This window comes from Acomys russatus, chromosome 31 (genome assembly GCF_903995435.1).
Source record: "Acomys russatus chromosome 31, mAcoRus1.1, whole genome shotgun sequence".
In the NCBI taxonomy this organism is placed as follows: Eukaryota; Metazoa; Chordata; class Mammalia; order Rodentia; family Muridae; genus Acomys; species Acomys russatus.
Genome location: NC_067167.1, coordinates 1,450,152 through 1,477,427, shown reverse-complemented (window position 1 = coordinate 1,477,427; position 27,276 = coordinate 1,450,152). Strand labels below are relative to the sequence as shown.

Here is a 27,276-nt window from a genome sequence, read left to right as displayed (position 1 = left end):
GCTTCAGGACACCCTGTCTTTTGGGTTTGTTTTGTTGTTGTTATTTGGTTTTTCAGAGGCAGGGTTCCTCTGTGTGGCCCTGGCTGTCCTGAACTCACTCTGTAGACCAGGTTGGCCTCGAACTCACAGAGATCCGTCTGCCTCTGCCTCCTGAGTGATGGGGACACCATGTCTCATAATAAATAAAAAAGCTATAGAGAGGGGGCTGGAGAGATGGCTCAGAGGTTAAGAGCCCTCGCTGCTCTTCCAGAGGTCCTGAGTTCAATTCCCAGCAACTACATGGTGGCTCACAACCACCTATAATGTGATCTGGTGCCCTCTTCTGGTGTGCAAGTGTACATGCAGGCAGAATATTGTCTACATAATAAGTAAATAAATCTTTAAAAAAAAAAAAAAAAAAAAAAAGCTAGAGAAACAGCCCAGCGGTGGGAGCCACTCTCTCGCAGAGGAGCCTGCTCAATTCCCAGCACCCATACAGCAGGTAACAACCACCTGTTGCTCCAGTTCTTAAGGGTCTGACGGCCTCTTCTGACCTCCAGACACCCCTCATGTGGTGTGCAGAAATACAAGTGGGCGGAACTCATACACATAAAATAAGTAAATCTAAAACAAAACCACAAAAGGGCCAGGTACCAGTTTGCAGCATTGTGTGAGTGCTTTTTTTGTTTTTTTTTTTTTTTAATGAAAATCCAACAACAAAATTCTAGCTTGACTAGTCATACCATAAACAATCAAAGGCCCCACCCACCCATCTGTGGCCCCCGTGTGTCCACCCTCCCTGAATGCCGGCCGTGGCACCGTAGGCACACACAGGAAGAGATCCCGTGTCCCCAGCATCAGCACCCAGCGGTCCACTTAGACCCACTGGCTCATGAGACACTTTGCAGCAGGCGCAGCCCATGGCTCAGGTGCTGGTGGACCCCGAGGGGGCAGCCATGACTTCGCAGGACGCCAAGTGAGTAGGAGATGCCCATGCTTGGTCCACCTGGCTCCCAGAGGGTGAGCAGGAAGCCCTCACCTTCGCCGCTCAGCACCAGCTGGCTTTGGGATGGTTTGCAGCTGACCTGGGAGAGAGACTCTAAGGTCAGGGTAAGCGGGGCAGCCCAGTGCTGGCCCAGTGCTGACCCAGTGCTGAACCTCGGCGTAGGCACAGACACCACTGTAAGAGTTCAGATTTGCCGGGCATGGTAGTGCACACCTTTAATCCCAGCACTCGGGAGGCAGAGGTAGGCAGATCCCTGTGAGTTCGAGGCCAGCCTGGTCTACAAAGCAAATCCAGGACAGCCAAGGCTACACAGAGAAACCCTGTCTTTTGTTTTTTTGTTTTCGGTTTTTTGTGTGTATTTGTACATGGGTTTGCCATGGCACGCACCATATGTGCATAACATTCAGGAGTACGGTTATCTCCTGCTAGCTACCATGTGGATCCTGGGGATTGAACTCAGGCTATCTCCTGCTACCATGTGGATCCTGGGGATTGAACTCAGGCTATCTCCTGCTAGCTACCATGTGGGTCCTGGGGATTGAACTCAGGCTATCTCCTGCTAGCTACCATGTGGATCCTGGGGATTGAACTCAGGCTATCTCCTGCTACCATGTGGATCCTGGGGATTGAACTCAGGCTATCTCCTGCTAGCTACCATGTGGGTCCTGGGGATTGAACTCAGGCTATCTCCTGCTACCATGTGGGTCCTGGGGATTGAACTCGAGCTATCTCCTGCTACCATGTGGGTCCTGGGGATTGAAGTCAGGCTATCTCCTGCTACCATGTGGGTCCTGGGGATTGAACTCGGGCTATCTCCTGCTACCATGTGGGTCCTGGGGATTGAACTCGGGCTATCTCCTGCTAGCTACCATGTGGGTCCTGGGGATTGAACTCGGGCTATCTCCTGCTACCATGTGGGTCCTGGGGATTGAACTCGGGCTATCTCCTGCTAGCTACCATGTGGGTCCTGGGGATTGAACTCGGGCTATCTCCTGCTACCATGTGGGTCCTGGGGATTGAACTCGGGCTATCTCCTGCTAGCTACCATGTGGGTCCTGGGGATTGAACTCGGGCTATCTCCTGCTACCATGTGGGTCCTGGGGATTGGACTCAGGCTATCTCCTGCTACCATGTGGGTTCCAGGAGTTGAACTCAGGCTATCAGGCCTTTACCACTGAGCCATCTTGCCAACCCATCCTTTATTCTCTTTCATTCTGTTTATTTTTCTTAGGCACGGTCTTGTGTGGCTCAGGCTGGTTTCAGACTCACTGTGCTGTCAAGGATAACTTTGAGATCCCAAGCCTCTGTATCATAAGGATTTCCTGTCTTCATTATTATTTGTTTTCATCTGCCTGGCCCGGCCACAGCTTCAACCAAAGCCTCTGCGAGCAGTCCCGGTCACCTCAGGTCCCAGCCCAGGAGAGTCCCCGCCTCTGGGCCTCAGTCCCCTCAACTCCATGCTGTGCCCAGCAACACAGGATTCCCCAGGGCAGTGGGGCCTGCTGTCCGGCCAGGCCTGAGCATCATTACTTTGGGCTGAGGACATAGGGTCTGACTTTCTCCGAGGTCACACCACCATCTGTGCTGCTGCCACCACCCCCCCCCCCCCCCCCCCCCACCACCCCCACCTCACCACCCCACGTCTTGAGTTCTGGCTCCGGTCAGGTACCTGCACTGTCCCATTGCTGAACAGCATGACCAGAGCCTGGGAATCAGCGAGGAAGCTCAGCAGAGAGAAGTCAGGCGAGGCGGGTGCAGCAGGAACGGCCACCGTCCCCTCCTGTGGGGACAGGCCGGATCAGGGTCCCCTGGGTGCCCACCTCCCTCTCCTGGCCCTCCCCCACACCCCAGGCTCTCACCTCCCTCAGACGCCGCTGCATGTAGCAAGCAAAGAGCCGCAGGACAGCCAGCTTGGCGCGAAGTGGGCTGGGGACATCCCTCAGGGTGAAGGTCCACAGAGTTCCTTGGTCGGCTTGGTAGGAGACATGGCTGGGGACCAGTGGCCTGAATGAGTCCCTGTCCTGGCCACCCCATGCCTGGGGACATGTTCTCACACAGCTGTGCTTCATCACTACCCTGGACACCACTGTGCCTACATATAACCCTGGGCAGTTATGGTGCTAGCTAGCCATCCCAGGGCCACTCACTTCTCACTGCCGGACCAAATCAGATCTGGGTTCCTCTTCTGTCTCCATGGAAACTGCCGCTGCCCTCCTGGCCAGCCCAGTCCCCTCCCTGCCGACCCACCAAGTACACTATGGTAAAAATATCAGGGCCTGGAAGTTGGGGTCTATCCCCAACAAAAAGAAAAATGGAAATGAGTCACACTCAGCACTCGGGAGGCAGAGGCAGGCGGATCTCTGGGCTCGAGGCCAGCCTGGTCTACAGAGTGACTTCCAAAACAGCCAGGGCCACATGAAGAAACTCAGTTTCAAAAAACAAAAATAAATCTACAAAGTGAGTCCAGATGGCCAAGGCTACACAGAGAAACCCTGTCTCGAAAAACCAAACCAAACCAAACAAAACAAAAAAACAAAAATAAAACCAAGCGGTGGTGACACACGCCTTTAATCCCAGCACTCAGGAGGCAGAGAGGCAGGTGGATCTCTGTGAGTTTGAGGCCAGCCTGGTCTACAATGCAAGTCCTGGACAGTCAAGACTACAAAGAGAAACACTGTCTCGAAAAACCAAACCAAACCAAAACAAAACAAAAATAAAAACAAAGAACAAAAAGATTAACTTAGTCAGCTATTACCGGCAGATGCCCAATAAACAGATGAAGAATGAATGAAAGGAGGCGAGGATAAAGCAGGGTTCCCTGGGGCCCCAAAAATTACCCTCCTGGGGCGCGCAGGGCCATGTGGGAGCCGTCTCGAAACAGCACACCACTACTCCCATCCGACAGCTGGTAACCGAAGCCATACTTGAGGGAGTAATCCACCCACTTGGGAGCCCAGAGGACAGGGCGCTGCTCCCCTGGCGGGTCCTGTGCAGCTGAGCATACCGGGACAGAAAGGAGATGCAGGTACCGGGTGAGGTGGGGCCGAGGTGAGCTAAACGGGGCGGGGCTTGGGCGGGACCGGGCGGGGCGGAGCCAAACGGGGTGGGGGCGGGGCTTGGCCGGAGCTGGCGGGGGGCGGGGCTAGGGGCAGCTGGACAGGGCGAGGGGAGTCCGTGCCTGGATTTGGGCGCCTCTAAACTGCCTCAGCTTTGCACTTCTAGGTGGTTGTCCTACCTACCCACGGGTCCTGCGTCCAAGCAGAGGTTCAGTTTTCCGGTTGCTGCCTCCACCTGCAGTGCCAAGGTCCCCTTTGGGTCTGTTGAGACAGATTCATGTAGGTACCCATCAGCCTCGTCCCCACGCTTGCATCTATGAATATGTCATAGCAAACCCTGATTTATCACAGGCATTCGTTACGTCCTACAGGTGGACAAATTGCGGCCAGGCACAGGTTATGACCTTTAGCAGGACACAGGGAAGTCCCAGTCACACCTGTCGTCCCTGCCTGGGATAAGGTTCCCTGCTGCTCACCTGCCAGGTCAGTCGGCAAGGTCCCGAGAGTGAGGAGGTGGATTTGGCTCTCAGGGCAGAGAGGAGCCCCATCCTGAGACAGAGAGGTATTTAGAGAGCAGAGGAGAAGCGCCACTTCTCTGGGGGAGCCCCAGGGCACACCCCACTTTACAGAAGGAACACAGTTCCTCTGCAGACAAAACTTGCCAGATGTGCAAAGGCACACAGCAGGCACTCAATAAATGCTGTGCAATCAAAACATGCGAACAGATTCCCATGGTCTCAGAGAACGCTAGGGTTGTAAAAGGCCTGCCGGAAAAAAAAAAAAATCCCCCAGTGAAGGGGGCGTGGTCAGAGTGGAGCCCCGCCCAGACCCCAATGAGATACGTTGGGGCGTGGTCTGGTGGAGCCCCGCCCACGATCCCCTGTGAATGGTGGGGGCGTGGTCAGGGGTAGAGTCCAGCCTAGAATCCCCCAGTGAGGGGCTGGGCTGTGGCTCAGGGGTGGCAGGGGTCATCTTGGGTCCCTAGAGCGGATGAAGTCAGGGGCTGCAGGAGGCCTGCGCTGAGACCTTTCCAAGTTCGTCTCCACAGCCCTCACTGAATTACTCACCTCATTGCTGGACTCCATGTGGTCAGGTTCTGTCCCTTCTTCCCCAGGTCCTGAGGCCTCTTTTGAGGTAAAGGGACCTGAGGGGAGCACGAGTTTAGGGGGCAGCGACAACAATGTCTTCCGCCCCCCCCCTCATCCATTTTGACATGGCCAAGGAGAGGTGCCCATGTAAGGGAGGGACAAGTGCAGGTGAGAACGGACGGACGCGTGACAGAATGCTTGCGCGTCTAAAGCAAGCCAGGAAGGCAGTACTCACAAGGTGGCCGACACTGGGTTAGCAGGAGCTGGCCCACTTTCCGGAACAACCTGCGCAGCGGAGGAGGGAAGGCAAAGACGGGCGGGCTGTGGCAGGAGTGTGGAGGCAGCCGCTCTGGGGTGAAGCCCTGCGGGGTTAGGGTCAGAGTCAGCCTCGGATCTGGGTGACCCCTGGGTCCCCAGGGGCCCACGGGGGCGGGTGGTGTCACCTTCTCACCTGAGTAAAGAATTCATCCTGGAGTAAGTGGTCCAGGCTGGGCCGCTCGGCGGGATCGGGCGCCAGAAGGCGAGCAATGAGGCTGCGGGCACTGGGTGACAGGTGAGTAGGCTCTGGGTAGTGGCCAGCGCGGATGCTCTGGTACATCTCTGACAAGGGTGCCCCAGTGAAGGGTGGCGTGCCTGTCAACACTGTGTACCTACAGCCAGGTTGGGCGGGGCAGGGATGAGTCAGGAAACTTCAGGGGTGTTCAGAGAATATTCACCCCTGGACCCTGGTTCCCTCACCTCCACACTCCACCTGGCTGTCCATCTGCCTACACCCTGCTTTCCCCGAACACCTCTTTTTTAAAAGTTTTTTTTTTTTTTTTTTTTGAGGCTTTAACTCCTGATCTTTATGGCCTCACCTCCCGAGTCCTGGGGTGACAGGTGGGCACACTGCCGTGCCCGGCTCATGTGGTTCTGAAGATGGCATCCTGGGCTTTCATGCATGCGACCAGCACTTTACCAACTGATCCCCCCAGCCCCAGCCACACTTTAATTAAAATGGTTTCCAAGATGGGACCAGAAACCAGAACCTGGACATGGAGGGCCGGATGCTCAGTGGGTGTGACGGCGCGTCTTTAGTCACAGCCTGAGGAGGCAGAGCCAAGTGCCAGCCGGTGTGCACAGCTATAGCTAACGTGTATGTAACCCGTTGTGTGTGTGTGCACACCCACCGATGCTCACTCTTCCTGCCCACGTCTGTTCTCACCTGGGCAGCCACCCCTCCCCCACCACCCCCACCTTCCCCAGGACCTGGGTCCCCCAGGATGTGGCTCACATGATGCACCCCAGAGCCCAGATGTCAGACTTGCAAGAGTGTCCGTTTCGGGACACCACTTCAGGGGCCTGGAAGTTTGGAGTTCCGCAGAGCACCCTGGGAGGGAGGGGATCATGGGAGGATCAAGAAGGCCAGGGCTCCCCAGTCTCCAGTCAGGGCCACCCAGAGCCACACACCCTCACCTGTGGCAGTGACCGGTGGGGCCCACCCGGGCAGCCAGCCCCATGTCTCCTATTTTCACTTCCATGTTCTTGTTGAGGAAGAAGTTACCTGCAGGTGGGGAGGAGCATGGTGTTTGCCCCTCACCATCCCGCCAGCGCCCCGCCCCGCGAAAGCCCCTTCCTCGTGCTTACTGGGTTTCAGGTCTCTGTGCACGATGCGTTGTTGGTGCAGGTAGCGCAGGCCGCTGACCAGGCCCTGGAAGTAATAGCGTACCTCAGGCTCCGTCAGGGTCCGACGCACTTTCAGCACGTGAGCCAAGGACTGTGGGAGGGGACCTGGCACTTGTTAGATGGGCTGTGGATTCTGGGTGCACACCAGGGCCGGGGAGAGCTGGGCTGAGGTGGATGTGGGTAGATGCATGTGGGGACAGGGGACACTAATGATTGGAGAAAGAGCACCGAGGGAACATGGCATGGGGCGCACAGATAGCCTATGGGGACAGGAAAGGGGCTTCCCTGGCTCTCAATGGCCTGACCTGTGCCCCGCGCCCCCACACACCCTCAAGCAACAGGAAGCGTGAACATCCTTACACACTGTCAGGCTTAGCCAGCCAAGCGCCGGCACAGGCACCAAGCCCCGCCCACCCGGACCACGCCCCGCCCACCCGGACCACGCCCCGCCCACTCTTACAACGCCCCGCTCCATCACCGCAAATCCCCGCCCACCTGGCGGCTACAGTACTCCAGCACCATGTACACGTGGTCGCGATCCGCGAAGTGTGCGTGAAAGGCCACGATGTTGCGGTGGCGCAGGCGGCTATGCAGGGCGATCTCTCGCTCCACCTGTGTCGGCATGAAGGCCTCTCAGCTGCGGTGCAGGCAACAGGCCCCAGGAGGCCTGGCTCGCTGGCAAGGAGGGACGCAGGGCAACTCTGGGACAGGCTTGTGGGGGTGGGGGTTGGGGGGGAAAGGGGGGGGGTTTACCTTCCCGCGCAGGCGCAGCCGCCCCGCCCCGCCCCTCGGCACCACCTTGAGGGCGAACACCGCGCTGGTGGACATGTCTGTGAGCTTGTAGCAGCGGCTGAAGGCGCCCTGCGGAGGACAGTAGGCAAGGTGTGGGGATAGCGAGCCACACCCGGGGACACACAGGCTTGCAATACACTCAGCCAAGACACTGCGGCTGTCACACCACAGTCGCGCACCAAAGAGGAAAGACCCACGGACTTTGCCAGAGCAGGAGACCCATGAACTCCACTGCACAGGACGGTGAAGGACTCACGACACCCAGAAAAACCCAACGCACGCTCATATAACTGCCACAGAACACCCAACCACACCCCCTCACAGCACTTACACACACACACACACACATACACCCCTACAGACAACACCCCCCCCCACTTGGCATCCACACACAGCACCCATATGCAGAAAGCCCCCACACGACCCAGCCAGACGCCTCCCCACAGCACCTCCACACACAACTCCACACACAGCCCACAGGCTGACAACACCCAGACACCTAGGCGCTCACAAACGTACCACAACCCATAACATACACCCATACAAAATATTTGGACACACAAGAGCAGACACACAACAACAGACTGTAAACACCCAGCTACACAAAAAAACACACGCAACAAAAAAACAACACCCAACCCAGCCTCGAGACACCAAACCATACTCAGATCCTGGGTACACATCTTCACCCAGACACACACCACCCAGACACATGACATAACATTTAACACAGGAAGGCCCTCTAACAACGCCCAGACACACAACACCCAGGTACACCTGGCTACACGACACCTAAACACACAAACACAACGCCAAGCTCTGCACACACACCCAGACTCACATCACTCAGACGCCTAAACTCAACGCACAACGTCCAAACTGCTCATTCAGCCACCGAAGGGAGCAATTCCCAGCCGGAGCCCGGCAGGGGAGCTGGCTGAAAGGCGCGGACCCCACGCGCAGCTCAGCACCCACAGCGGGGCCGCTCCGGAGGGAAAGTGACAGCTCGTCACTGCGCGCGGAGCGCCAGCTGTGCACCCAGAGGACGCCCAGCGCCCGCGCTAACGCGGGAGACGCGCACACACACCCGCACAGCGCGCCAAGTGCCGTTCCCGCCTCGGCATCCACCCCTCAACCCAGACCCCAGACTCAGGGGACTCGAGGCTCCAGACTCGTATTCCCACCCTGCCCGAGACGCCCCCACCCCCACCCCATAGCTCTCCTCCTTCCCGCGCTTTACACTAGGGTATGCGCGCGCGCACGGGAACTCCGCACCTTGCCGATCAGCTTCCCGCGCCGGTACACGCGCCCCGACCCCGGGTCGCGCAGGAAGGCGGCCACAAGCTGGCGGCTCCGTCGCCGCCGCTGTGACCGGGGCTCCATCTGTGGGGCGCGGGGACTGCGCAAGCCAGTGCTGCCCGCAGCGCCGCCGCTCTGGAACCGCGAGCAGCGGGTCTTATTGGAGCGTGGGGGCGGGGCGGGAGGGGCGGGGCCCAGACGCCCGTGGGATCCCGCCAGCACCCGGAGCCCGGTGGCAGGCAGGTGCCCTAGCGCGAACCCGGAGCCAGATATCTGGCTCAATTCTACTGCTCTCCCAGCCCCGCAACCTCCTGGGACCTGTTAGCAGCGCCCCGGTTCTCCCATCCGGGAACCTGAGGGCCCGAGAACTCAGCTGGTTCTTTGCAGAGGGGCCGGCCCTAGGATTCTCTCTGGGGTCCACTGAGGCCCGAGGTTAGCTTAGGCGACCAAGCCTATCTGGCTGGGTCCTCCCTACAGGAGCGACCTGTGGGGCTTTGTCAACCTGGGCATTGGGAAGGCTCAGCAGGCTTCAGAGAGAGAGAGAGAGAGAGGTCTGACGACAAAGAGACCAAAGAAACAGGGCTGGAAGGCTACGGGCGAAGCGGGGCACCGTGGGATGGGGTACCATGGAAGACGTTACAACCAGGATGAGGGGCAAGTGGTGGGCATGTCTGTGTGGCGCTGGCTTTCATGGCCGAGTGAGTATTTACCCTTAAGAAAAGACGGAAGCTTGGGTGGGGCTGATAGAAGAGGTAGCCAGGAGCCGAGGGACTTTAGAACCTCGGGGTATCTCTCACCCCGCCCACCCGTCACCCCCCTCCCCCGCATAACCCTCCTGCTGAATGCACCCATTTCTGCACCTCGAGGATCTAGGTCCCTGGGCCCCGCCTCCATGTGCCAGGTGGCAGTCCCCTCACTCACAAAGCCAGGCAGGCACAGGGCAGGGTGTGAGCCCCGCCATCTGCCTCTGGTATTAATCCCCGAATGTTACGTAACACAACAAATGGGGAGGGATTAGCCTGACTCCGTGTGGCTGGATTCAGGCTATGGAATTTTCCAGAGGCAGAATTTGGAATCTGGCCTGGCCCGTGCCACCAAGGGGGACAAGAAACACCCCTTGAGTGCTTTCAAGCCTTAGTGTCCCTCAAGGAGCATGGCGGGGAGCGGGGGGGGGGGGGCAATTGTGAGCTCCGTGTGTCTTGTGGAACAAGCCTGATGCATCTTTGGAGAAGGGGTGAGGGTCCCCAGTTGCTCAGAGGCCAGATCTGCAGCCAGAGAAAGATCCCAGAACCCCTGCTGAAGGGAAGGTGGCACCCATGGGGGCAGAGGAACAGAGCTATTCCACGGCTGGCACTCATTCCTTCTCCATAGCAGACCTGGCTTCCTGTGCTCGTCCAGTCCACTGCTGCCTGAATGCCTACTGTGTGTGCTAAATAACTTTGGGCTGGTTGAGGCACCTACTTTGTGCCAATCTCTGAAGCACCCTTAGTGTCCCCATATAGTCTCAGCCCCTATAAAAGGATATGTTTGAGAAGTTATAAAGAAAGCCGGGTGTGGTGGCGCACGCCTTTAATCCCAGCACTCGGGAGGCAGAGGCAGGCGGGTCTCTGTGAGTTCGAGGCCAGCCTGGATTACAGAGTGAGTTCAGGACAGCCAGGGCTACACAGAGAAACCCTATCTCGGGGCGGGGGTGGGGAGGAACAACCCTACAAAACTTGGTCCAAGGTTCAAGCACACTGAGAAAGAAGAAAGCCTTGGGGTGGGGGTGGGGTGTATGCTCAGCAAGTAAAACACCACTGACGACCTGAGTTCGAGTCCTGGGACTCACAGTGAAGGGATAGGCCTGACTTCCACCCTAACTAGAGGTGTCCTTACACTCACCTGTGTGCTGTGCCGTGCAGGTGCTCACACTCACACACATAGTACTAACAACAAATTTTAAAGGGCACTGTGGGGTGCAAACTGACTCTTCCGATGCCTTTTCTGGGATCCGGTGCATAGCTTAGGTGCCATTCATGCACCGAGTGGCAGGCAAAGTCACTGGGGCCCAAAGAGGTTTGTGCAAGCTCAGGGTCTCCCAGCATGGCTTTTAAGGCTGCATTTTAAGGTTGCATTTTGGTCCCCTGGCTTCCTGCCCCCAGGGAGCAGAGACAAGCACTTGGGTGGGTGGCTGAGTCCACAAAATCACGCAACTTCCTAGGACAGAAGAAACGGAGTCCCTGGCCTGGAGCCCACAGCGTGCCCATCAGCTGATGTCCCTCCCTCTCCTGGCTGCTCCTGAGGCTTCTGGCTGAGCCTGCACCTGGAAGCTAGGTGGCCTCCTGCCAGCCTGTGTCCCACTGAGGAGGGACACCCCACACCCCAGCTTGCCTGCCCACCCCAAGCTGGCCCAATACCAGTCTTGGCTCCTCTGGAAGGTCTTTGGTAACGTTAGGAGTTGGAGGGATTTTAGGAAGGGTTTGAGTCTTCTGTGTGGGTGGTGAAAAATGTCTAACTGAAATGTACCCTGTGGTCATTGAGCGGTGAGCTTAGAAGGCATGACCAGCAGGCATGGGATGTGAGCCTCATGGTCTTTTGCTTTGTTTTTTTTCCCCTGAGACAGAGTTTCTCTCTGTGTAGCCTTGCCTGTCCTGGACTCACTTTGTTGACCAGGCTGGCCTCGAACTCACATCGATTTGCCTGCCTCTGGGATTAAAGGCGGGCACCACCACGCCCAGCAGAGCGTCATGCTCTTTGCAAGGTTAGGAGGGCTGTGATCCCAGCTGCTCAGGAGGTTGAGGCAGGAGGATGGCGAGCTTCAAGCTAGCTTTGGTTACATAGTGAGTTCACTCTGTGCTGAGACTTTGTCTCAAAAATTCAAAGGAGGAAAGAAAAATCAAAGAAAGAGAGAGAGAAGGGCAGGACGGACTGAGAGACACTGATGTCCATGGCAGCCAGCAGGTAGAGACAACCGTGTCCACGAGTCCATGGTGGGCGCGCAGTGAGGCCCACCCACGAACAGGAGCGAGATTCTGACACCCATGGCATGGAGGGCCCTTAAGGACATGGTGCTCAGTGAGAGACCCAGACGTGAAAGGCCACACAGTGGTGGAGCCCTGCGACAGGAAATGTCCAGAACAGACCAGTCCAGAGACAGGAAGTGGGTTTGTGGGTGTTGGAGGTTGGGAGTGATGAGAGTTAATGGCAGCAAAGCTTCGGTGGTGTGTGTGTGTGTGTGTGTGTGTGTGTGTGTGTGTGTGTGTGTGTGTGTGTAAAGTTCTGGTGGGGACAATTGCAGAGGCGGGTGGATAAGCTTCAAGTTGCTGAACCATGCACTAAAAAGAAAGAAATATGCTCAGGTAGCCGAGGCTGGCCTTGAACTCCTAATCCTCTGGCTTCGGCCTCCTGAGTGCTGGATGGCAGGCGTATGCCGTCACACCTGCCTAAAACTGGCCAGTATTCTCTTATGTGACTCAGGGAGCACGGGTGACCCTCGGCCTTAGGCATGACCTTCATCCTGGCTGCCCACCCCCAATACCCCCATCTGCAGTGCCCCAGCCCGAGCTCCTCCAGTCCCTGTGATTTTGCTGACCTGGCATAACTCCTAAGGCTCAGCAGATTTCCTCTGGAGAAGTTTTGGAAAACGTTGCTCAAAATACCTGCTGCAGGTGAAGGGGGGTGCCTGCTGCCCGCCAGGGAGACTCCCCAGAGGCCCAGGATACTCACAGGGTTTGTGTGAGGCCTCAGCGCTGCCCAGGCCTGGCAGCCACATGACCAAGGAAAGGCCCCTTGTCCCTGTCCACGAGGCTACACCCGTGAGCCCTCAGCCACTCTCGGAAAGTCCCCGGAGACTTAAGAGTCCCCAACACAAGGAGGTGAACCGAGCATCCTGCACACTTCCAACACCCCAGGATCCGAGCGGTGTGATTGTGACCCAGCACGAGTGTGTGTGGGAAGGCTGCCTGGTGTGCTGACTGCCCAGGGAGGCGACTCTAGCTGTGGCAGTGGGGGCGGGATGACACGAGCCACTCACTTCCCGCCCACAGCTCACTCCTCACTGCCTCTTGGATGCAGAACCTGAAGGAAAGGCTCTGACAAGCCAATCTCCAGAATCAGGCGGGAGCTGTTTGGACAGCAAGGACCAGAGGGTTGTCTCCACCGGCCCGTCCTGTAAACTGAAAGCCCAGGAAGATCTTGAAGGTTTACACGCTGTGGCATCCTTCGGGGTCAGGTGAAGCGAGGCTCCTGTGTCCTTCCCACAGCCACCCCATCCCTTCCCACCCCCGTCTCATTTTGTTTTTTGTTATTCGAGACAGGGTCTCTCTGTGTAGCCTTGGCTGTCCTGGACTCGCTTTGTAGACCAGGCTGGCCTCGAACTCACAGAGATCCGCCTGCCTCCGCCTCCCAAGTGCTGGGATTACAGGCGTGGGCTGCCGTGCCACCACCGCAGCTGGCCCTGACTCTTATTCCATTGCTTGCTTGCAGCCAGAGTGGGCTCTAGCTGCAGCGACAGGGTCTACTTGGGTCTTGTCCTGTCCCCTGCTCCAGGGTCTACCTGCTGACATAGTCCATGTGTCCTCAGGGGCCCTGCATCCTTGCCCCTCACTGGCAGGTGGGAACTCGGTCAGCAGAGGCCCCTCCCCTCATCCTTTCTCCTGCGGGGAGGGGGGGGGGACGACATAGCACTGACCTCTGAGCAGGGACACCAATCGACCCGCTGAGCAGGGTGCTGTGTGGACATCGGAACTGGCCAGGTTTCCGCAGGAGTGATCCGTTTTTGTCTGCGTGGGTCTTTTTGCTAATGGCAGGAAAAGAGCTGAGTGTCGGTAGACACGGGGAGGGGGGGGCAGATGACAGGGGAGGGGGAGGGCGTGATCTAAGCATGGCGACACATGCCTGTCATCCCAAAACTCAGGAGGTAGCTCGGCAAGGTGATTCAACGTTTTATGGTCAGGGTCACCCTTCACTACAGAAGGGACTCAAATCCAGCCTGTGCTACCTGAGACCCTATCTCGCGGGGGGGGGGGCGAGCATGGAAGCCGGGCAGTGAAGGCATACTCCTGTAATCCCAGCACTCGGGAGGCAGAGGCAGGCGGATCTCTGAGTTCGAGGCCAGCCTGGTCTACAGAGTGAGTTCCAGGACAGCCAGGGGTACACAGAGAAACCCTGTCTCAAAACAACAACAACAACAAACCATGGGATATACAGCTGTAACTCTCACACTGGGGGTGTAGACACTGGGAGGATCTGGGGTTCCCTGGCTCCCAGCGAGAAACCCTGTCTGAAAATAAATAAATAAATAAAAGCACAGGGAAGAGCAACCGAGTCCACTTCCGGCCTCCACACACAGGCACACCTAACAGGGACACACATACAAGTAACCCAAATCCAGTGTTGCCAAAGCAGAAAAAAAATGTAGGCATCTGGCTGCAGATCAACCTCCATCCAGGAAGTCAGACCCTGGCTCTGTCTCTCTGTCCTAAACTTCTTGGCTTGACAACGCATCAGGTCACGTGAGCTCTGGGCCATCCACCAGGAAAAGGAAAACAAAACTGTTTCCTCCCTTAGTGGGCACCCAGGAGGGTGGCAACACCCCCATACACAGTGACCTAGACAGTGTGGGTCCTGATTCTGGCCTCCCAATCCCTGTGCCAGGGAGCAGCTGGGAACTGACAGGACCCCAGCGGCCTTGGGAGGCAGATGGGTGCATCCTGGGAACCAGGTGGCAAGGCTTTGGGGATCTCAGGTGCACAGGGCGCCCCGAGGTTCACATGTGAACCTGCTCTCTCCCCCTCACTGTGGAGCCCAGGCTAGCCTGAAACTCAGTCTGTAGCTGGTGACCACTGAGAACTCCTGATCCTCCTGCCTCCGCATGTCCAGTGCTGGGATGACCAGTGTGTACGGCCACGCCCACATGTACCCACTTGATAAACATTAAAGTCCCTAAGATAAGTTGTTGGGCCATTGGTTCACAGGCCCAGGGCTCTGGCCATAGATAGCCAAAGGCCCCACTACATTGTCCTGTCTGTGCCCCCATCCCTTCCTGGCACCAGCCTTGGTGAATGGGTCCTGAACTGTCCCCAGCAGGCTCATTAACCTGGGCTGTTTACCAGCAAAATTAACAGATCACTGAAGCTCTGCTTTGCCCTCTGCTCGACGGAGGTGGAACTGCAGGGAGGCGCAGCACACTGCCTGCCGAGTACATGGCACGTACTGTGTGTTTGCTTCTGTAGGAGGCAGTGTCCGCTCCACGGCCTCCTTGTAGGGCCAGGGGTTTGTTTGTTTGTTTTGTGTGTGTTTTAAAAATATTTATTTATTACATATACAGTGTTTTGCCTGCAGGCCAGAAGAGGGCACCAGATCTCATTATAGATGGTTGCGAGCCACCATGTGGGTGCTGGGAATTGAACTCAGGACCTTTGAAGAACACACAGCGCTCTTAACCTCTGAGCCACCGCTCCAACCCAGGGCTCCGTTTTTGCTGCGCACCTGCTTTACCGTGGTAGGGATTGCTGTAAGGACTCTGTGGAAAGAGCCACGCCCACTGGGCACACTCTACTCAGCGCATAGCACCCTCTGTATACTAACCGTGCAAGGGAGAGGGCCTGTTGTACGTGTGCGCTATGCCAGGCATGGTGCCGGCTGTATGCACACCCTGCAAGACATAATGCCTCCTGTATACATGTATCACGAAGGACGTGGTATCTAATGTATTCAGTGCCTACTATGGGCTATCTCTGCAATCTCTGCATATTTTCCCTGTAAACCTGTGTCTACTGTATGTCCGCCATGCCGAGTGCATGCCTAGTCTACACCATCCGTGCAAAACAAGGTGCTTGCTGCATGGGCTCCCCTCCCCCACAGTGCCCTCATCTTTGCTTTCACAGAAGGACGTTGGGATTGCTCCTTATTTTCACACTGACCCTAGCTAGCTAGGCCACCCCTCCTCTGTCCCTGTAGTGCTTGTCTATTCAGTAGAGGCCATCCTGATCCTCTTCAATATCTGACGGGCATCAGAAGTTGGAGTGGTGGCCCAAAGCGACCCCCTCCCCGCGCTAGGACTGGCTACTCTGTCCACGGTGGCTTGCAAAAGTGCACTGAATGGTTATAATCAAGATGTCGCCCTCTCTGCTCCCTGAGCAGCCGACTGCCCTGAGACAGGTGCATACAGTAGGCATTGTGCTCTGCATGCAGTAAATACTACAGACAGTCTGCTTTTCAGGGAATGCATACAGCAGGAACTGCGCCCGGTGAGGAAAGCATTCCGGACCAGGCTCAGCCAAGGTGGGCTTCCTAGTGAAGGCAAGTTCAGCGTCCAGGAACAGCACGGTCCACACAGACTCCCGTCATCGCAATGCCACGACCTTCTGCCCGGCTGCCAGAGGGCGCTACGGAGGCGATGGGAGACGCAGTGTTCAAAAGAAGCTGGCCGGGTACCGGGCTTGGGGAAACTGAGGCGGAAGGCTTGAGGCCAGAGCCAGGCGACTGAAGCTGCTCTGGAGCCCAGGCCTGGAGGGCGGGACCCGGGTGGAGCATTGGTGACGGCAGCGCCTGGGAATGTGAGGCAGGGAGGGTCCCTCCGCCCCCAGCGGGCGTGCGGGGCCTCGTGAGGGGATGCTGGGGACCTGGGTGGGGGAGTCTGGTTATGGAGGGGATATGAGGATCAGGCCGGGGAGGTCTAATTGGGGTCCGATGTGGGCCGGAGTGGGGATCCCCGGCTGCGGGTGTGATGAAGACCGAATTGGGGGTCCCTAGGATTGTTGGGATGGGGCAAGGAACCTGGGTTGAGTGGGAGATGGGGACGAGATTAGCGAGTCTGATTGCAGGGTACTGCAGACCTAGACGGGGGTGGGGGGGCGCCCTGGTAAGCACTATCCCACCCCAAATCCCAGCTCTGCGCACATTCCCCGGCCCTGAGTGCGGCGCCCGGAATAGCAGGCCGGTCACCCCCGCGCACCGCCCCGCAGCTGGACTTCCCAAGGTCAGTGTCACCCGGGATACTGGGACCATCCCTGGGCCGCAGCCCTGCCAGTCAGTCCCCTGCCGCAGCTCCTGGCCCAACGCGTGCACCCTCTCCAGCCGCACGAGGGCGCCCGGGGCTTGCGCCCTCGGTGACCCCAGCCTGGGCGCGCCTCGGAGGCCCGGGTGGGAGGGACCGACGGAGTTCCCAGTCCCGCACCTCGGGGGCCCCGCCGCTTCCGCCAGTCCCTGGGGCTTCCCAGGGAAGCCTGGACGCCTTGCCTTGAGCTCTGAGCAGCTGGTAAGTTCCTCTTTTCATCCTGCCACTCTTCCAGGGGGTGCGGAGGGGAAGCAGCGATCCCTAGGGTGGTAGTGAGTTTGGGGTCGCACTCCTTAGGGGTGGAAATGAAACTTAGAGGGCTGGTTGGTCCAGTGGCTGGTACCCTAGTGCCGGGAGAAGATGCACTACTCGGGAAAGGGTATTGACATGTATGGGTAGGAGGCCCCCCACAGGGGGGTTGTGGGGTGGCCAAGTCCCCTCCCCAGCCTCTCTCTACCTTCTCGGGCACCCCAGCCTCTGGGGGCCGCAGAGGGAGGGGTCCAGAGGGCGGTTGGAAGGAACTTCCCAGGATTTCCACCGTCTATAGCCACCTCGATCCTAAGGTACCCTGAAGGAATGACAGCATCGAACTGGCTGACAAGCGGGGAGATCCCGGCTCCAGTCGGGCTGGGGGACTCTGGCCTTACCCCTTCTTCAGGAACCTGGAAACCTGGCCGGGCTGCAGGACTTTGTGTGCCTGTGTGCCCTTCAGAGCTCCTGGCTCCGGCCCCAGAAGGGACTCAAAGGCTCGGGTGCCCTTTCCTCCGGGCTTGTCCTGCCAGGCCAGGATCACGAGAAGGGCGTGGGCCGAGAATGATTTCATTCGGGCCCTGTAGAGCAGGGAAACTGAGGCCTCTGCTCAGCCCCACCCTGCTCTTTTCTCTGCAGATTCTCCGGGCACCACAGCCCACACTCCTGGCAGGTGAAACCATGACACTCAGGCTGGAAAGAGGCCAGGTCAGCTCTTCCCCGGGGGCCTGCCACAGGGGAATTCCCTCAGGGTGTGTGGGAGCAGATGGGTCCCCAGAGTCTGGGGTGCAGCTGGGAGGGGTGCACCCATCTTCTCCGAGCTTCTGAGTGAGCCCCCCGCCCCCACTGGCTGCCCTCTCCACAGGTTCTCAGGGGCTCAAGGACTGAGTCTCTCGGGCTCTCACAGCACACGCGGCGACACTGAACCCTGGGGACGCGGAATGGTTGGTTCCTGGACACGCAGGGAGGTAGAGGAAATGTGCAGCCACCCAAACACCGCCCTTAAAGGATTCCTTCAGCCATTGGCATTAGGCACCTACCGTGTGCATAAAAAAAAATAAAAAATAAAAAAAGACCAAGTTACCAATAATTATGGCAGATTAAACTGGGTGTGTGGCAGCCCAGGCCTGTAAGCCCTGAACCAGGAGGCTGAGGCAGGATCAAGACCCTGTCTCAAAAGAAGAGGAGGAGGAGGAGAAAGAGGAAGAAGAAGAAAAAGGAAAAGAAGAAAAAGGAAAAGAAGAAGAAGAAGAAGAAGAAGAAGAAGAAGAAGAAGAAGAAGAAGGAGAAGAGGCAGCAGCTAGGTCCAGGTCCTAGGGCAAATGCCTAGTGTCTATTGTCCCTGCACTCCTAGGAGAAGGAAGGTCATGAGTTCAAGGTCATCCTCAGCTACCTAGGAAGTTTAAGAACAGATGGGCTACAAGACATTCTCTCAAAAACAAACAAACAAACAAATAAATAATGCAGCCACAGTGGCCCACCCCTTTAATCCATCACCTGGGAGGCAGAAGCAAGCAACTAGAGACAAGCCCAGGCTAGAGAGTTAGTGTCTCCAATAAACAAACAAGGAGCTAGAGAGAGGCTTAGGATTCAAGATGTCCTCCTGCCCTTCAAGGGAACTTCCGTCCTGTTCCCAGCACCAACGCCCTCTGCTCAGCTAGAAAGGAGTCGATGCTTCTAGCATCCTCCGGCGCTGCATGGCTTTTCTTCTCTTTTTTGTTTGTTTGTTTTTGATTGATTTATTTATTTAGTTTTTTTTTTTTTTCGAGACAGTTTCTCTGTGTAATAGCCCTGGCTGTCCTAGAACTCTCTTTGTAGAGCAGGCTGGCCTCGAACTCAAAGAGATCCACCTGTCTCTGTCTCCCCCAGTGCTGGGACTAAAGGAGTGTCCCTCTCTAAAAAATAAAGTTTAAATTTAAACAAATAACAACACATAAAGTTCCTAGTCCCACCCACTGTGTGCCTGGCTTGAGCCAATGACCCCCTCAAGGCTTTCCGGATGGGGTGTGACTGCTGTTACCTCATCTTTTTTTTTAGAGACAAGAGGGCACCGAGAGGTTTAGCTACCATTGGAGATCACACAGCCAGCCAGGGCTGAGATGGCAGCGCCCCCTGGTCCAGCATATCACCGTCTCTTGGGACCCCTGTGCGCCCTCAGACCCCGCCTTTTTTTCTCGCCTCTTGCGCTCTTGCTGTGGATCGTCCTGAGCTGTGACCTGAGGGGTGCAGCTCAGGTAAGGGGACGAAGGGGCCCAGGAAGCACGCGGGAATGTGGATGCGGTGGGGGACCCCAGCTCTCCTCCTGGCTGACCCTCTTCTCTGCCCTCAAGTAGGGTCCCGGAGAGTGGACGCCCTGGGTGTCTTGGAGCAGGTGTTCCAGCTCTTGTGGCCGGGGCGTCTCGGTGCGCAGCCGCCGTTGTGTCCGGTAAGCCGGGGAGCCCCTCCCCTCCGCCGCCAGCCGGGCCGCGCCCTCTGCCTGCCCACACACGCAGTGTGCCCTTTAATCCCACGGAGCCAGCTGGAATGCGGGTGGGGCTGGCGGGGGCGGAGGGTGGCCTGGGGAGTGATGGAAAGGGGTCCTGGACGGGGGGGGGGGGGGGGGGCGGGTCCTGCCACACTGAGACCACCCTGTTTTTTTGTTTGTTTTTGTTTTGTTTTTGCAGACTTCCCGGGGAGGAACCTTGCTGGGGGGAGAGCCATGAATACCGCGTGTGTCAGCTGCCGGTAGGCCGTTGAGTGTTCCCTGACGCCCCCTTGCTGGGTCATGCCCACCAAGTACCCCTTCCTGGCTTGCCTCTTCTTGCACATTCACCTATATATAACCTCTCCCAGGACTGCCCCCCAGGGGCCATACCCTTCCGAGACCTGCAGTGTGCGCTCTACAATGGCCACCCTGTCCTGGGCACCCAGAAGACCTACCAATGGGTGCCTTTCCATGGGGGTAAGTAGCCTGACCTCTTGGAGTTAAAAGAAAAAAAAAGAGGCATTAGGATGGGGTTTTAAAGTACATGTAGGAGTTGGTGAAGGAAGGAGCGATTCCTTTTGCACAGGGTCAAACTCCAGGCTGAGAATTGACTTAAGAGTTTTAACCAGAGGCCAACAGTGTTCAAACTGATCCCACTAACAGGAAATGTTGTCGCAGGGAGCTGAAAATAGCAGCTTATATAACTGGGTGCCCAGGGCAGCACGCCTCCAGATTGAAGGGAGACAGGCAGCTTCAGCAGCCCCGCGTGGTGGGGACAGATAAGACCAGCCTAGAAGGCAGAGCAGTCCAGTCAGCTCAGCTCGGCCTCCTTGCTCTTGCCCGACCCTACCCTCATAGCGTCCCACGAGGTTGGCCTTGTCCCCAGCCGGGTCCGCCAGCCAGCCAACCTCCGAGCGGTTGAGATAAAGGCTGGACGCCGGCGGCTCTCATCTGACAGGCAGGGGAAACTGAGGTACCCTGCAGCCCAGTGGTACAGTCAGCCTCCAGGGTTACTGGACTCCGAACTGGAAAGACAGTTTTATTGGGACTGAATGGGAGGGCGGGGCCTGGGGGGGGAGAGTTGGGGGTGTGGCCTGGGAGGGGGATGCCTGGAGGTTTAGCTTGGAAGAGACGGCGGGGGGGGGGGGGGGGGGGGGGAGGGGGGGGTTTGGCGGGGAAGGGGTATGGAGAAATGGAGACAGAGGGGATGGAGAAGACTTGGGTCTTAGTAACTCCTTTAACCCCAGAACCGGGAGGCAGAAGCAGGTGGATCTCTGAGAGTTCGAGGCCAGCCTGGTCTAGATAGTTGTAGGACAGCCAGGGATATGTAGAGAAACCCTGTCTCAAAGACAAGAAAAGAAAAGAAGAAACAAAGTGCGTGGCCTGGAGAGGGGAGGATGGAGATGGGCTGTGAAGAGGCAAGAAGGAGGAGGAGTTCCTGGGAGGACTGACACGCCTAGGAGTGTATTAGGCTGGGCTCCTCCAGCTGCAGTGAGCTGGGTGTGTAGGGACGGGTGATGAGATGGAGGCCCCGGACTCACCACCCCTCCCGCCCTCAGCGCCCAACCTGTGTGACCTTAACTGCCTGGCGGAGGGCCACGCCTTCTACCACAGCTTTGGTCGCGTGCTGGATGGCACCCCCTGCACCCCTGGGACCCAGGGTCTCTGCGTGGCAGGCCGCTGTCTGGTGAGGACCGTTGGCTTTTACATAGGGCCCCACTCCGAACTGCCTCCAGGCAATTACATCAGTTCCCCCCCCCCTACAAACTACACTTCACCCACTGTTCGGGTCTGGGCCCTAAACCCCATGGTGGATTCTCTCTAGCTCCTCCTTCAAGGTCCCGCCCACTTGGCTCCATGCTCCACCCATCCTTCCAGCCACACGCCCCTCTCACAGTCTTTCCTCCAGGCTCAGCCAGACCCAATTTCCCAGGTTCTGCACACGCTCTAGGCCCTCCCTCCTTTCATAGCCCGCTGTAAAATTCAGGTCCTGCCTACCATCAGGCCACGCCCACCACACGTCCTGGTCCCCTCTGCCCCCCTCAGCTCACCTGCTAGCTCTCACTAGGTCCCTCCCTAGTACTCTCTCCAGCTCCTCCTCTTTGTCCTTAGTCCCGGGGCCACTCACCATCCCTGTTCCTTCAGCCAGGCCCCTTCCCACAGCCCCGCCCTCCAGGCCCCGCCCATCCTGATTCAGTGTCCGCCCCCCTCCCACCCCGCACCTCACTCCCCCCCGCCCCGCAGAACGCCGGCTGTGACGGGCTGCTGGGCTCCGGCACCCTCGAGGACCGCTGCGGCCTCTGTGGTGGTGCCAACGACTCCTGCCTGTTCGTGCAGCGCGTGTTCCGCGACGCCGGTGACTGCCTTGCCCCGCCTCAGCGCATGCGCCCGAGGAACGTAGAGGCGAAGGGTGTCCCTTTTAGCAAGGTTCCTGGGAGCCAAGACTCTCCATGATTGGCCAGGCTCAGGCCCAGCTCCTGGAGCTCTTCCCCCTGATTTGTCCCTGACTGATCGTCCCACCCTCCCTCGAATAGATGCGCTTTTAACCCCTTTCTTGCCTCCCCTCAGTAGCATCTCATTTAATCCGCAGCTATCTGTCCCTGCGCACACTATCGCTCCCAAAGTGCACCTCGCCACCGCGAGCCCCAGAGCATTCCTTCCCTGCGTACCCCAGAGCATCTCTCGCCTGTGTACCCCAGCGCATCCCTGCCCTGCGTACCCCAGAGCATCCCTCCCCTGTGTACCCCAGTGCGTCCCAGTGCATCCCACCACAGAACACCCCTGCGCACACCAGCGCATCCCAGAAAATCCTGCCGCGCTACACCCCAACCTCCCGCCTGCCTCAGGTGCCTTCGCCGGCTACTGGAACGTGACTCTGATCCCCGAGGGCGCCAGGCACATCCGCGTGTCCCAGCGCAGCCACAACCACCTGGGTACCGCAGGGCATCTGGGGAAACTGAGGCTGGGGACCGGGAGCAGGCGGTTCCCCCGAGCGCGGTCTGATTGGTTCTTTGCAGCGCTGGTGGCCCGCGACGGGCGCTACGTGCTCAACGGTGATGGAGTGCTCAGCCGGCCTGGCACCTATGAGGCCGCGGGCACCCGAGTGGTTTACGCTCGCAGTGCGGGCCCGGAGGAGACTCTGCAGGCGACCGGGCCCACCTCCCAGGAGCTGTTGTTGCAGGTGGGCCGGCCCGGGTGGTTTGAGGCCGGGACACAGGCGGGAACTGGGGTCAGTTAGAGATCGGGAGGTAGGGTGCTGAGGGGAGGTTGGACCGCCAGCTCCCGCCCGCCCTCCCGTTCCAGGTGCTGCTCCGGGAGCCCAACCCAGGCGTCCACTTCGAGTTCTGGCTGCCCCGGGAACACTACGGCCCCTTCCAGGCTCAGGCCCAGGCCCTGGGCTGGTCCCTGCGACAGCCTCAGCCTCGGGAGGTGGAGCCACAGCCTGTAGTGACCCCTGTAGTCCCCGAGGCTATCCCAGCCCGGGTTGCATCCCTGGTACCAGGTGAGGCAGAGACAGGGGAAGTGGGGCAGGCAGGAGGGCAAGGCCCGTGTCACTCACAACAACCTCCCCGCCCTCCCTTCCCCGTCCCCCCTCCCAGACTCCTGCGGGCCGTGTCCTGACAGCCGGGGTCGAGCACACCGGCTTCTCCATTACTGCGGCAGCGACTTTGGTGAGACCCCTGGACCCTGAGCCCTTTCACTGACCCCAGTGATCCTTAACTCCTCCTGGATAAGAGCGCTGGCCCTCAACCTTGACCTCCGCTGACCCTCGGTCTCCCCTTCGCAGTGTTCCAGGCCCGAGTGCTGGGCCGCCACCGCCAGGCACAGGAGACCCGCTATGAGGTGCGTGTCCTACTCATCTACAAAAACCGCACGCCGCTGAGGTCTCGAGAGTATGTGTGGGCACCAGGCCACTGCCCCTGCCCACCACTGTCCCCTCATCGAGAGTACCTGTTGGCTGCCAGGCGACTCGTCAGCCCCGATGGCACACAGGACCGGCTCCTGCTGCCTCACGCGGGCTATGCCAGGCTCTGGAGTCCCGCTGAGGACAGCCGAGTTCGCCTGGCTGCCCGGCGCTGTCCAGTGTGAACCCCGGCCGCCGCTTGGGACCTCACCAGACGTTTGTCCTGATTGTCCCCCTGACTCAGGACCATCTCCCACCAGGAAGCTCATATATTTTGGACGGGGGTCTCCCTGTGTGTATGCCACTCGGCTGGCCTGGAACTCACTGTGTAGATCAGGCTGGCCTTGAAGTGACAGAGATCCGCCCTTGGGGGCTGGGATTAAAAGCGCGCTGCGAAGCCGGGTGTGGTGGCGCACGCCTTTAATCCCAGCACTCGGGAGGCAGAGGCAGGCGGATCGCTGTGAGTTCGAGGCCAGCCTGGTCTACAAAGTGAGTCCAGGATGGCCAAGGCTACATAGAGAAACCCTGTCTCGAAAAACCAAAAAAAAAAAAAAAAAAAAAAAGAGCTGTAAGGAGCTTCAAGGTCCTGGGCTGCCTTCCCACTGAACGACTCCTGTCCACCCTCTTTTTTGAATTACTGTCTTATTTTTACAAGAATGTGAATAAAGAACCAAGCCCTCGGCCCTCACTTACTGAGCTGTAGGGCCCCGGGGATGCCCGAATAGAGTAGCAGCCCCTGTGCGCAAACACGCCCCATTTCCATCTGTTCCTGCTCTGCCCTGCCCCCGCACCCCCCACTCCCACTGCACTGGACTCTTTGTGAAAACAGTACAAGAAGGATGAAGGGTTGGAGGACACACAGAGGAACCGATGTGCCTCCTGTCCTCTATGCTATGAGGTCATTTCCGACTCTTAAGTTTTTTATTTTTTGTTTTTCTCGAGACAGGGTTTCTCTGTGTAGCCTTGGCTGTCCTGGACTCGCTTTGTAGACCAGGCTGGCCTCGAACTCACAGCGATCCGCCTGCCTCTGCCTCCCGAGTGCTGGGATTAAAGGCGTGCGCCACCACCGCCCGGCTCATTTCCAACTCTTTATGGGTATCTGTACTATAGTTCCACAGTCATTCAACAAACTGTCCCAAGCGGGGTGCCCCTTTAGGCTGTCCCCTCTGGGTCCCCTCTCTGTCGCATGGTCTAGCCTGTCCTGGGGGGACCGGGGACCCTCTGGGGCTGCGATCCAGAGGCCAGCAGACTGTCAACTTTGCCCCTCTCTTCCACAAGAGCCCCTCTGGCCTCTGCCGCAGCTGCACCTTCCAGGGCAGAGCGGTTGCCTCGGCCTTCGAGGGCCTGTTTTCCTATTGCTGGCTCTGTCTGAGGACGCCGAGCTCTCCAATGAGTATTTATAGAGAACTGACTGTATGTGGAAGACCCAGCAAGTCTTGGGAGGCGCGGTGCTGGTCTAGGATGAGCGGGGTGGTGGCGGTGTCACTTTGTATAATGGGGCTTTCTAGTACCAGTACCGGGGTGCTGAGAGCACCGAGAATCTCCCCTAAACCCCACACAGCTGGTGAGGCTGGGTTCTACAGGGATCTGTGGTGTCCTAGCGCCCCCTGGCGGCTGGACCATGGATTCCCAGGCTGGGAGATGGTCTGCAGGGACCAGCTGCAGCAGGCCTCAGGGGGACCTCACACCCATCTATGATGACGCCCGATGTGACACGAGAGCTCACGACAGGGTCATCTCTGACAGCGTCCCAGTGCTGAGCCCGATGCACGTGATAGAACGAGCAGCCCAGAGGTATGGGAAAGGTATGGGGTCGTACTGGGGCGAGGCTGTTGGGCTCCCCCAAGCCAGAAGCCGTCACGCTGGCACGAGGCCCAGGATGTATGGAGGTTCAATCATAAGTGGAGATAAAAACCACAAGAAGATGGCTTGCTGTTTCAGGCCTGCGATCCCAGCACCTAGGAGCAGAGGCAGGAGGATCATAAGTTCAGGGCTGGCTGGGAAACATAAGGAGGTCTTGTCTCAAAATAAAACGTAAAAGAAGGCACTGAGGCAGAGGCTGGGGGTAGGGGTGGGGGATGGGGGGCGGGGGAAATGGTTGTTAGGCATTGCATAAGTAAGTACCCGACTTCAGATTCCAGAACCCATGTCAAAGCCAGCCTAGCCAAATCCATGACTTCCTGGTTCAGCGGGACACCCTGTCTCATAAAGCAAGATGGAGAGCCATTAAAGTCTCACAAAGCCCAGGCTAGACCCTAAGTCACTATGTAGCTGAGGATGACCTTAGAGTCCAGATCTTACCCTAACCCATACCTGGCTCATCTGTGGTTTAAATTAATGGCCAGGCCACTGTGAGGGGCTGAGCAGTTGCTTTCCGCCCTTTGACAGGAAGGCCCTTTGGTCCATTGCCCCCACCCTCCCTCAGAGGGGAGGAGCCACTGCCAGTCTTTGGAGCCGTGCCCCCCCCAGCCCCCTCACACCCCCCTCACACGCAGAGCAAGCCCCTGGCCACTCAAAGCAGTGGAATTCCTGTCTTTAGTGCCCAAGGGGACAGTCACCTGGGACAGGGTGGGGGTGGGAGGGGTGAGGGATTCATGACTACCCAAAGCCAGGTCCCTCCTCTCCTGTCCCCAGCAGTTCCTCTTCTCCAGGTACAAGGGCTTGCTCAGTACTCCCATCCTGCCCCGGGGCTTGGCACAGGCTAGGCCTTCTGCCCCAGGGTCTATGAACATCATCAGTTCCTTTGCCCATGGAAAGCAGTCTTCATGGCCTCACTTCTTTTTATTTATTTTTTTTAAAAGATTTGTTTATTTATTATGTATAGTGTTCTGCCTGCATGCCAGAAGAGGATATTGGATCACATTATAGATGCTTGTGAACCACCATGTGGTTGCTAGGAACTGAACTCAAGACCTCTGGAAGAGCAGTCAGTGCTTTTAACCTCTGAGCCATCTCTCCAGCCTTTTTTTTTTTTTTTTTTTTTTTTTGGTTTTTCGAGACAGGGTCTCTCTGTGTTGCCTTGGCTGTCCTGGACTCACTTTGTAGACCAGGCTGGCCTCGAACTCACATCGATCCACCAGCCTCTGCCTCCCAAGTGCTGGGATTAAAGGCGTGCGCCACCACGCCCGGCCCAGCCCTTTATTTTATGAGACAAGGTCATATTATATAGAAGACCAGGCTGGCCTCGCCTGCCTCCTGAGTGCTGGGATTAAAGAGCGAGATACCAATACCCAGCCCAAGAGCTACTGAAGGTCCTGTAGCCTGGACTAGCCACACACTCCCTGTGTGGCAGACAATGACCTTGAACTGATGAACACTTTGAGCCTATACCGCAAGGTCCAACCTTACTTTCCCCTTCTGCATTAGAACGCGCCATGGTTAGAGTCGGGGCGGGGGGCACCCCTGGGACGTTGATCTCTAAGCTGCTCTCTGCTGGACATTATGTTGGAAGCACAGAGCCACAGCAGATCCTTGGAAGGGAGAGACTTGGCTGCACAAGACTTTCCAGAACAAAGTCATTCCTAGGAATCTGTCACAGCCTTGTGAGCCAACATACTGGGTTTATGACCGACCCCACCGCTATTTTCCTACCAGATATTGTAATTGAAGGGCTCAGTGAGAGGGTTTAGGGGCGTGGTCATGATGGAGCCCCGCCCAGAATCCCCCAGGGAGGGGTAGGGGCGTGGTCAGGTGGAGCCCCGCCCAGAATCCCCAGTGGGGGGCAGGGGGCGTGGTC

General features: G+C 57.8%; 2 protein-coding genes across 2 annotated transcripts; one reads left to right on the top strand and one right to left on the bottom strand.

The window, feature by feature from the left end:
- Positions 1 to 869: 869 nt before the first annotated feature.
- Positions 870 to 9,035, bottom strand: Plk5 (polo like kinase 5 (inactive)). The gene is made up of 15 exons (XM_051172720.1): positions 8,862 to 9,035; positions 7,548 to 7,655; positions 7,290 to 7,406; positions 6,756 to 6,885; positions 6,585 to 6,672; positions 6,403 to 6,498; positions 5,581 to 5,779; positions 5,365 to 5,491; positions 5,109 to 5,185; positions 4,518 to 4,590; positions 4,225 to 4,302; positions 3,823 to 3,979; positions 2,845 to 2,974; positions 2,655 to 2,765; positions 870 to 1,064 (listed from the first exon to the last, which is right to left on the bottom strand). Exons 1-15 carry the CDS (start codon positions 8,967 to 8,969, stop codon positions 870 to 872), a joined length of 1,794 nt encoding a protein of 597 aa, XP_051028677.1. The 5' UTR covers positions 8,970 to 9,035.
- A 10,084-nt stretch (positions 9,036 to 19,119) lies between these two features.
- On the top strand, positions 19,120 to 23,760 carry Adamtsl5 (ADAMTS like 5). The gene is made up of 11 exons (XM_051139727.1): positions 19,120 to 19,406; positions 19,506 to 19,597; positions 19,836 to 19,896; positions 20,005 to 20,113; positions 21,196 to 21,323; positions 21,881 to 21,992; positions 22,483 to 22,569; positions 22,654 to 22,817; positions 22,940 to 23,138; positions 23,236 to 23,307; positions 23,424 to 23,760. The coding sequence occupies exons 1-11, from the start codon at positions 19,272 to 19,274 to the stop codon at positions 23,723 to 23,725; spliced, it is 1,461 nt and encodes a 486-aa protein (XP_050995684.1). The 5' UTR covers positions 19,120 to 19,271; the 3' UTR covers positions 23,726 to 23,760.
- The last annotated feature ends 3,516 nt before the right edge of the window (positions 23,761 to 27,276 follow it).

Excerpts from the sequence above, each read along its gene's own strand:
- Adamtsl5 (XM_051139727.1), top strand. The coding sequence starts at position 19,272 with ATGGCAGCGCCCCCTGGTCCAGCATATCACCGTCTCTTGGGACCCCTG. Across the intron at positions 19,897-20,004 it reads ACCGCGTGTGTCAGCTGCCG|GACTGCCCCCCAGGGGCCAT; the intron begins GTAGGCCGTTGA and ends AACCTCTCCCAG. Across the intron at positions 21,993-22,482 it reads GCGCGTGTTCCGCGACGCCG|GTGCCTTCGCCGGCTACTGG; the intron begins GTGACTGCCTTG and ends CGCCTGCCTCAG.
- Plk5 (XM_051172720.1), bottom strand. The coding sequence starts at position 8,969 with ATGGAGCCCCGGTCACAGCGGCGGCGACGGAGCCGCCAGCTTGTGGCC. Across the intron at positions 7,656-8,861 it reads GCGGGAAGCTGATCGGCAAG|GGCGCCTTCAGCCGCTGCTA; the intron begins GTGCGGAGTTCC and ends TGTCCTCCGCAG. Across the intron at positions 2,975-3,822 it reads GCCCTGCGCGCCCCAGGAGG|CCATGTCTCCTACCAAGCCG; the intron begins GTAATTTTTGGG and ends ACTGGTCCCCAG.